The 10113-nt window shown below is 31.8% G+C and overlaps 2 protein-coding genes across 3 annotated transcripts; one reads left to right on the forward strand and one right to left on the reverse strand.

Moving 5' to 3' along the window:
• The first annotated feature begins 5308 nt into the window (after positions 1-5308).
• Positions 5309-8964, forward strand: LOC115710666 (protein NUCLEAR FUSION DEFECTIVE 4). The gene has a single exon (XM_030639021.2). It carries the CDS (start codon positions 5731-5733, stop codon positions 7471-7473), a length of 1743 nt encoding a protein of 580 aa, XP_030494881.2. The 5' UTR covers positions 5309-5730; the 3' UTR covers positions 7474-8964.
• On the reverse strand, positions 8041-9874 carry LOC115709230 (glycine-rich RNA-binding protein RZ1B). 2 transcript variants are annotated; one of them, XM_030637278.2, is made up of 3 exons: positions 9668-9874; positions 9446-9558; positions 8041-8963 (listed from the first exon to the last, which is right to left on the reverse strand). In XM_030637278.2, exons 2-3 carry the CDS (start codon positions 9554-9556, stop codon positions 8247-8249), a joined length of 828 nt encoding a protein of 275 aa, XP_030493138.1. In that variant the 5' UTR covers positions 9557-9558; positions 9668-9874; the 3' UTR covers positions 8041-8246. The 2 variants fall into 2 exon arrangements, with proteins under 2 accessions (XP_030493138.1, XP_030493139.1); XM_030637279.2 differs by having other exon boundaries at positions 9775-9865.
• Between the last annotated feature and the right edge of the window lie 239 nt (positions 9875-10113).

A 10113-nucleotide genomic window follows, 5' to 3' on the forward strand; every position in this document is an offset into this window, starting at 1 on the left:
ATAAAAATAATTACATAAATAATATATAAATAAATAAATAAATAAATAAATAAATAAATAAATATATACCATGTGAGAAGGAGAGAGCACCGAGGCGAAGGAGAGGGGCGGCGGTTGGCTCGCTGGTGGTGGGTAGTGGTGATTTTTGTCAAACGAGAGAAGGAGAGAACAAGATATCGAGAGAGAGAGAGAGAGAGAGAGAGAGAGAGAGAGAGAAGGAGGAAGACGATGAGAACAAGAGAGAGAAAGAGAGGTTCGGGTGGTGGTTTTTGTCGAATGGGAGAAGGAGAGAACGAGAGATCGAGCAAGAGAGAGAGAGAGAGGAAGAATGGCGAGAACGAGAGAGAAAATGGAATTTTCATTAGTGGTGGGTGGCGGTTTTTGTTGAGAAAATGGGGTATGGGGTTCGGGATTTGGAGTTTTCGGCGAAGAGGGAGAGTAGTTGGGATGAGTTAGGCTTTTATTGTGTGAAATGACAAAGGAGTAGTTGTTGTGGAGTTTTATTATGCTCGATGTATACTTGACGGCTTAAAATCGTCGCCTATACTATAGGCGATGGTTTTAAATCGTACCTTATAGTATAAGCGACGGTTGTAAACCGTCACGTACACCCCTATTAAAAATTGCATTATGCTCTTAAAACCGTCGCGAATTTCCCTTACGATTGTTCTAAACTTTCGAGAATATCTAATTTTTCCTGATGGTTTAAAATAGTCATTTAAATTTATTAGCGATGCTCTCCGAAAAAAAGTGTTTTGAGGACCGTCGCAAATGTCCATTTTTGTAGTAGTGATCAGTCCTTAAAACACCATTGATACACACCTTTTTCCACAAATGATTGGTTTATTGTTCCCAAGAACTTTACAACCTTTAATTTAGATCAAATTTATGAATATCAAGTCTCTCATTAGCCATATATTCATAAATCTCGATTAAGATTACACCTAGAAAATCTTTTGCTGTATTTTTATCTACACATTCTTGAGAACATAACTCTGCTGTGTCGGATCTAAGCAATAAAACTAGAAGTAGACGTAGCCCTTTTATTATCGCGATATGGAAGTAAACTACTATAAATCTCTGGTGTCTATTTAATTTTTTGCAGTTTTATTAGTCAGATTATTCACCGTGGTCCTCTTTTATTTTACGATCTTCTTAGATCAGTTGACAAAAAATCGCGTCAATATTCTTTATAAAAATCCAACATGGATTAAAAAATATACTTTCAACTATATAAATAAAGTATTTTCAAAATCACTTTGATTTGTCCAAATATATAGGTGATTGACAACTTGATTTGATTTTCTCTATTTTATTAAGTGATATTGATATACATATCTAAAAGAAAAACTATATGCAATAATAAAATATACATAATGATGGAATATAATTTAAAGAATATGTAATCAATTTATTTATAGTCAATAATAATAATTAAATAAATTAATAAAAAAAATAATGATAGAATAGGAATTAAAAAATTATTCTATTTTTATTTAAAAATAATTAAAAAATAATCAATGATCATGAATTTTACTTAAAAATATTATTTAATATTATTCTATTTTTGTTTAATATTATTTCACTTATTTGGTAAAAATATTAACAACTATTTAAAATATAAATTTCTGAAATAAAAATATAATTATAAATTAAATTTTATTTTTTAATGATTATAACAATCGCGCGAGGCACAAGATAAATTTATAGTGATCGCACAACCACACAACCAATTTATACAGTACCTATTATTTTAATTATCGTAATATATTAAGACAAATAAAAATTTTATTATGGAAATAATTAATCATATAGATCGTGATTTTTATTTTTATCATTACAATTTAAGATATAAATTACACATTCACATAATTTATTAAAATCAATACTCTTATCTAAACATTTTATATAGAAAATTCTATCACTAATATTTTTATATGAATCTCTTAATTTTTAATTTTAGAAAACAGGTAATATTGTGATGACATCTTTTTAGTTGTCATACTCTTTTCACCTTTGTGGAGAAGACATCAACAACACCACAAAATAAAATATAAAATCTTTCATAAGTAGTAGTTAAATTGTTTCTTTTTATTAAACAAAAAAAGTATTTATAACCTTTTAAAAATAACTACATCATGATATGATTCATAAGACCAGTTTATTAAATTTTGAAACAATTAATATTTTTTTTTATTTTATCACTCACATGTAATTTCTTTGTTAATTTTACTATCTTTAATATCTGTCACAAATTCACCATCTTTCTATATATCATAAAAATAGCAAATTATGTTTCTCATTTCAATACTATTACTTTATTAATAATACCTATGGTTGTTTGCGGTGCGGGTGGTACGATTTTTGACCATTTTTCCAAACCAACCAGCACATGCAGTTTTTTTAATTTTCCAAACCGTACCCGCACTGCAAAACTAAAACACTGCAAAAATCACACCACAAAAAATGGTGCGGTGCGGTGCAGTTTTAGCAATTTTTGCGGCTTGGACTATCACCAAATAATTAAACTATTGCAAATACAACAAAGCTTGAGCAACACTTGTCAAAAATACCATAAAACTGGAAAATAAATATGAAAAAAGGTTTCAAGTTTCAACAATACAATAATTAGTGGGTTTTGGGCTGGGCCTTCACATATTGAACCTAAATAAATATAAAAATTAGTATTTTTCTAATATGTGGTCCGGTGTGGTTTAAACCGTTATTAACAATTCAAAATTGTAAACCACACCGCACTGCACGGTTTAAGAAAAATTGAAACCACAATCGCATCGCAGAGAATTTCAAACAGTATTTTTTTTTTTTTTTTTGCAGTGCAAGCAGTTTGAGTGGTTTGATGAACAATCCTAATAATGACACATCAAAATGAGATTATATCGTTGAGTATAAGTACAATATACATAAAAAGATTATAAAAATTGGACAATACTACGCGAAACGCAACTTAATTCTCTAATTTAATAATAATAATATGATTAAATAAATAATTGTTCTAGTTTATGTTAATATACAGTTTGTTATTAATTACTCTTAATTGAAGTTCGTATTTTAAATTTTCTAGTGTTATTAGTATTTTATTTTTATTATTGGTTTGTATGTTGTGTACATTTGTTTGTTTTTACAATGTTAGTATAATATATTTTTTTGATTATTCTTTGTATGAAGAAAATAACTCATTAAAACTTATTGAGTAAATTCAATAGAAAAACCTTTGAGAGAAAAGAGTGAGAAAATAATAATCAATAAAGATTGGCAAACAAAAAAGTACTAATACAATTAAGATAACCAATCATCACAAATAATGATCATTTAAAAAAGAACAAGTTTTTCTAATAATTAAAAAAAAAAATTACACGATAGACCAAAATTTAAAAGACAATACAAAAAATACTTTAACACAGACAAAATATATATATTTTTATGCCTTAAACTTTTTTATTTACAAAAATATATTTTTAATAAAATAATAAATTATTTTGTTGTTGTTGTTATTTTATAATTTATCTATAGTTGTGTTATAGTTGGGATGATGTTTTTTGTTATTTTATAAATTCTTTATAGCTAATTTATCGTTGTCATGAGATTAATTTCCGTTGTTTTTTAGTTATTTTTTAACTTTTTGCTGAAAAGGTGTGTTTTATAATTTTAAAACTTAAAAATAATACTTTTATAAATAAAAAAAATTAGTCGTAAAATTGTAAATAAAAAATCAAAAGATTTTTAAAAATTCTCCTAATTAAAATATAATATTATTTTAAAAAAATACTAACCATAATAATAATAAAATAAATCAAACCTTGAAAAAATGTATGGAAATAAAATATTTACATTTATATATCCAGCTTATCATCTTTAAAATTGACCAAGCATTTCTTTTTTAAACCAAAAAAAATAATCATTATGAAGTTGAAGTCGGTGGTCCATTCCATTCCATTGCAGTGAAAGTACACCATGGAAGATGCCCTTAGGTGGATTTCGTGCCTTGAATAACCTTCCAAGCAAATTAAGTGGTCACTCTTCCACTCAGTTACTCCAAAAAGTTTGTATTTCGGAATCAAAAATTACAAAAAAAAAAAAAAATATTTAAAAAGACGTAAGTACAAAAACTTGTATTTAGAAAAACAAAAAAAAATCAAATCAAATGGAGTTCACTAGAGTCACTACCCGCACTAGTCTCAATCTAGGCTCCTAGAAGCTAATGTGTAATTAAGTAATGTTATGTGTGTTTAGATATAAAGTAATAATTAAATATAAATTCTTAATATATTTTTTGATAAAATAATTAATAACTACACAATAAAATAAATTTTTTTAGTAGTTTATATTTTAAATGAAATATTTTTAATAATTACATTTAATAATATACCAAATTATGTAGTTACTTTTAATTACAAAATATTTAGATAAGAAAGACAATGTTTTCTTAATCAACTAAAACAACTCCCATTATCTTGATGGGTTCACTAAATTAATTTTGTGGCTCACATTATTGCCAAATGATTCTTGTTTGGATAATAAGGAGAAAATTCTCTAAACAAAACGTTAGAATTGACAATGAGATAGTAGAGTTATCAAAAGCTTTCTCTCATTTCGAGTGCTTAAAAATTTTTGTGCAATTTGCTAAGATTCGTTGATATATAATTTGCCGAGTGGATTAGAGCATCTCCAATAGTAATATTTTGAAGAATACTTTATGAGGTGGAAAGCTTATGTGGCAAAATATAGAGATGTTAAACTATTAGAGATAAAAGAATGTTATTCTTGAAATTTGCATTAATGCCACACAATGGCATTGATGCTATGTCTTTTTTATACAATAAAAAATTAAAAGTGCACTATTTATAATAGTTTAATAAAGAAAAAAAACTTATATATATAATAATATGTGATATCATAATTATAGTATTTTTAAAGGTATTATACCATTGGAGTATTTTTAAAAGTAAAAGTGCCAAAAATAATGTGGAAGAAAAATAAAATAAAATATTAAATTTTGGATGATGTGGAGATATAAAGCATCTTCAAAAAATGCTACCATTGGAGATGCTCTTAGACGAAAGTGTTTGTTCAATGATTGAAAACAAAATCCTTGCTTAATTTTCCAGGGTCCCATCAAGAAGAAAAGTATTAAGAAAGTGAGAACATTGTAGGGATGAGTTTGAGCTTTTTCCAATTGTTGAGCTAAGTTTTCAAACTTAAACAGTAACACTTTGTTAGTCCAAAAGTGTCAAATCCTCTTATGGGCCTAATTACATGTTTTCCTTTACTTTGAAATGTATAATTTTTCATTTTTTTTTTTTTTGAAATGCGAAATGTTAATTTTTCAAAGTGTTGAAATGTTTTAACAAGAGCCCGACTCCTAATGACAGGACAATTTATAATACAAACAAGCCAGATTACATCGTAATCAAGCTGACTTAAAAGCAAATAAAAAAACAGGGCTACCATATTGGCCTGCTTTTTTTATTATTTTTTATTTATTTATTTATTTTGTTGTTATATCTAAATATAAATTTCTACACTGGTTAGTCTTGCCAACCAAGAATAAAGAAAGTAGATTCCTCCAAATAGATGGGACAAGAAAGTTCAAACCTGATTAAAAAATTGGGGAAGTAAAATGACATTTAAGCTTAAACATGGCCTTGGTTATTAACTTATTATTGATTTCTTGCTCTTACAAAATCTTTCAAGTGCAAAAAGAAAACCCAAATGGCAATTGGCTTCAGTTATTGGCAAGACAGAAGGAACTTCGTTATTCATGTATTGGAAAGCAAATGGTTCATGGTGTTTGGCACACTCTTGATCATGAGCGCCAATGGCTCTGGTTACATGTTTGGTTTATACTCAAATGACATCAAATCAAAATTGGGTTACGACCAAAGCACCCTGAATTTGATAAGCTTCTTCAAAGACTTGGGTGGAAATCTGGGAATCTTGGCAGGGCTAATCAACGAGGTGTCACCACCTTGGGTGGTGCTGTCAATTGGTGCAGCCATGAACTTCTTTGGCTACCTCATGATATGGACTGCCATCACTAATAGAGTGCCAAAACCTCATGTTTGGCAAATGTGTCTTTACATCTGCATTGGCGCAAATTCATTGTCTTTTCCTAACACCGCCGCATTAGTTGCCTGCGTGAAGAATTTCCCAGAAAACCGAGGCAGTGTTATAGGCCTCTTGAAGGGATTGATTGGTCTAAGTGGTGCCATCTTGACACAGGTCTATCATGCCATTTATGGAAATGATTCCAAGGCTCTTGTCTTGTTCATTGCTTGGCTTCCGCCTGTTGTTTCTTTGGTTTTTCTTCGAACAATTCGAATCATGAATACCATTAGGCAACCAAATGAGCTGAGAGTCTTTTGTAACTTCCTATATATATCACTTGGTGTAGCCGGATCTCTCATGACCATAATTATTATACAAAACAGCTTACATTTCAACAGACCCCAGTATGCTGCAAGTGCTTCTGTTATTTTGGTTCTACTCTTTTTCTCATTGTTTGTTGTCATTAATGAAGAACTAAAGTCCTGGAAGCTCAAAAAGCAAGCCTTAAAAGAAACTTCCCAAGACTTTCCAATATCAGAACAATTGCCAGTTATTGCTGAAAATCCACTGACCCCCGAGCCACATCCAGTTGCAAACCGAGTTATGACAAGTTCAGTTAAAACATACTTAAGTTGGATGAAAACCATTTTCAATGCACCAGATAGAGGTGAAGACTATACCATACTCCAGGCCGCGTTAAGCATCGACATGGTAATTCTCTTTATTGCCACAACATGTGGGGCTGGAGGGGCATTGACATTAATTGATAATTTGGGTCAGATAGGAAGCTCCTTAGGGTATCCTAAACATAGCATAGCGACATTTATATCTCTCATTAGCATATGGAATTTTCTCGGACGAGTCGTGGCAGGCTTTACTTCTGAAATTTTCTTAACAAAGTACAAGCTCCCTCGCCCTATATTGCTTGCCATAGTGATGCTTCTCTCTTGTGTTGGTCATCTCCTCGTAGCCTTCTCTGTCTCACATTCTCTTTACTTTGCATCAGTAATCAATGGCTTTTGCTATGGAGCACAACTATCATTGTTGTTTGCAATCATATCCGAACTCTTTGGCCTCAAATACTACTCAACTCTTTACAATGTTGGAGCACTTTCGAGCCCCCTCGGCTCTTATATTCTCAATGTGAGGGTGGCTGGTCGCTTGTATGATAAAGAGGCTCTAATGCAAATGAAAGCCCTAGGCATTGTGAGGAAAGCTGAAGAGGAATTGACTTGTAATGGTGGTAAGTGTTACAGGACGGCTTTCATAGTAATCACAGCTGTGACATTGTTTGGCTCCCTTGTTTCATTCATTTTGGTGTTTCGAACAAGAAAGTTTTACCAGAGTGATATCTACAAGAAGTTTAGGGAAGAAGAAACAGCTATGACTCAGATCACACCTAATTGAAACCATAACAGAATAACAGAAATAGAAAATGTTGCAGCTGTAAGTACTGGTGTTACTCCCACTGTACTAAACCACCAGAAACAGAACCATCATAGAAATATCTCTGTAATAAAAAAGAAAGATATTTGGCAATGTGTGAAAACAAATTTGGCATATGAGAATGTCCTTAGCAATCTATTCTTCTGTAAGATCACTATAGTAACTGTTACCCAGGAATTGCTCCTAATCGTTAATTTCCAAGGAAAAACTACCACTGAAAGTAGCGGCTGAATCCCAGATGTAAGACTCAATAAGAATTGCAACTAAAGGGAGTTAAAAGAAAGAGATATCTTGTGCTGTTTTGCACCAATAATCACAACCAAAACTTGGTAACATCTTGGAGTAAACAGCAGTCCAATTAACAAACGGCTCAACTGTAAAAGATCAAAGATTCTATAACAAAACATAAATAACCATCAATAGACATTATGTACTTTCTTCTTTTCATATCTGCCTTGTGAAAACTTATAGAAAGCATCTCAGACATTATCCATTTTTGGTTCCATGCCCACTAGCATAGGAGTTAACTGAAGAAAGAATCAGCCATAATATATCCGAAATGAGTTCCAGACATCAAGTTCCACACCATTAGAAGTTCCATACTTATATATTTAAGAAAAACTAAGTTAACATAGCAACTAGCTACAAATGCCTCCATCACACGGTCACAGATCAGAAACTGAACGCTGGTGTAAACATAAACACATTCTACAAATAAAACTAACAAAATTGTCTCAGTATGGATCATATGATGATAGATGATCTCCCCTCCTAGGACGATCATAAGGACCTGCCTTTTCTCTATAGCCTCCCCTGCCATAAGGCACATGACGATCTGGCCCTCCACTTCCATTCCTGTCACCACCAGTTCTTGGATCTCCATCTCTGAAGTAGCCTCTGCCTCTACCATACTCATTTTGGAGCTCTCGGTCAACAAAGGTGTCACGAGCAGGTGCATACCTTTCACTGTACCTATCACTGACATAACGATCCTGGCTTTCATACCTGCTTTCTCTACCATCAAAACGATCCCTATCTCCATAACGTCCTCGGCTGAATCGATTATCAAAATGGTCTGTCCTGAAACGATCTCCACGACCACCACCACCACCACTACCTCTGCCAGAACCAAACTGGGATGAGAAACGTCCCCCAACATCCCCACCCAAAGGGCACTCACGAGCAAAATGTCCAGGACGACCACACTTGAAGCAATCAGAACCAGAGCCAGAACGGCCTCCTGGTCTTCTCCCACCAGGAACATAGTCCCTGTCATATTCCAAACCAGCATCAACATCACCCAACTTTGGCTTTGCCTTGTTCACTGATATAACCCGACCATCTAACTCCCGGCCATTCATATCACTGATTGCATCACCCATAGCTCGATGATCAGCAAAAGTTACGAATCCAAACCCACGAGGGCGACCAGTCTCTCTGTCAGCCACAACCTAAATGAAAAACAGCCTTAGCCTAATCATAACATGAGATGAAACTGAAAACCCTTCCAATGCTCACTTGTAAGTTTCATTGTCAAGTCATTAAACAAGGAGAACCTTTTCAATTAGGTCTACTTCTACCCCCTTAATAATAGCACCACCAATTTAAGAAAGCCTCTACTTTTGGAACTGGTTAAAAAACAATAATCTATTCATGAGATCAAATACTAAATTTATTTAAAAAAAAATCTTCACAATAATAGTCCCAAATCAGTTTAGAAATTTTCCCAAAAAGGAAGAAGAAAACCCTTTGGAGTTTTAAAATAAAAATAATAAAAGGCTAGTCCTTTCTTTTTCCTTCCATGAACAAGTACAATCCTTAATTTTATGAGTCAAAGAACTTCAAATAGAATTATCAAGTAAGTACTAAGGGGAAAATAGAATGAAATTGAAAACGTATTCAAAAATTCATACATAATATATTATTGGCATACCACACATTCAAGAATTTTTCCATATCGAGTGAAAGCGTCTTGAAGCTGGCGCTCAGTGGTCTCCCAGGCCAATCCACCAACAAATACACGATTATCTTCTCTCCCAGCCATATCTACGTATATTCAACAATTTCGTTAGATAAGTTTGTATACTATCATACAAAAATATATATGTGTGTGTAAAAATCGAAAGCCCTATTAAAAGTAAGCAGAAACCCTAACCTAGGAGAGTGAGAAAGAAAGAGTTTATGGGTAGATCCAAGTAATTGATAGGGTAAAAGATTTTCTTTTCCCTTTTTGGGTCAGTTTTGATCGGGTAAAGTTTCAACCTTTGAAGCTTTTGATTTTCTGGGGTTGCCTTTGGGGCCGTACTAGGTCCAATGTTTCGTCCGTCGGTTTGAAAATTTAGTACAGGGGAAAATTGTTTATTTAAATAAATTTAATTGGTTTTTAGTAATATTAATTAGTTTTCTGTTTTTAAAATTAAAAAAACTAAAAATAATATTTTTATTTTTATTTTTTAACTTTTTAATTAAGAATTAAAATTTTAAAAATAAAAAAAAAAATTACTTTTAATATTTTTTTAATCAATATTTTAGACTCGCGTGTGTATTAGCTCTCTTCTTCTATTGCGAAAAAGAAGAGAGTAATACGAAAACCTACTATCA

This window comes from Cannabis sativa, chromosome 3, assembly GCF_029168945.1.
Source record: "Cannabis sativa cultivar Pink pepper isolate KNU-18-1 chromosome 3, ASM2916894v1, whole genome shotgun sequence".
Classification (NCBI taxonomy): Eukaryota; Viridiplantae; Streptophyta; class Magnoliopsida; order Rosales; family Cannabaceae; genus Cannabis; species Cannabis sativa.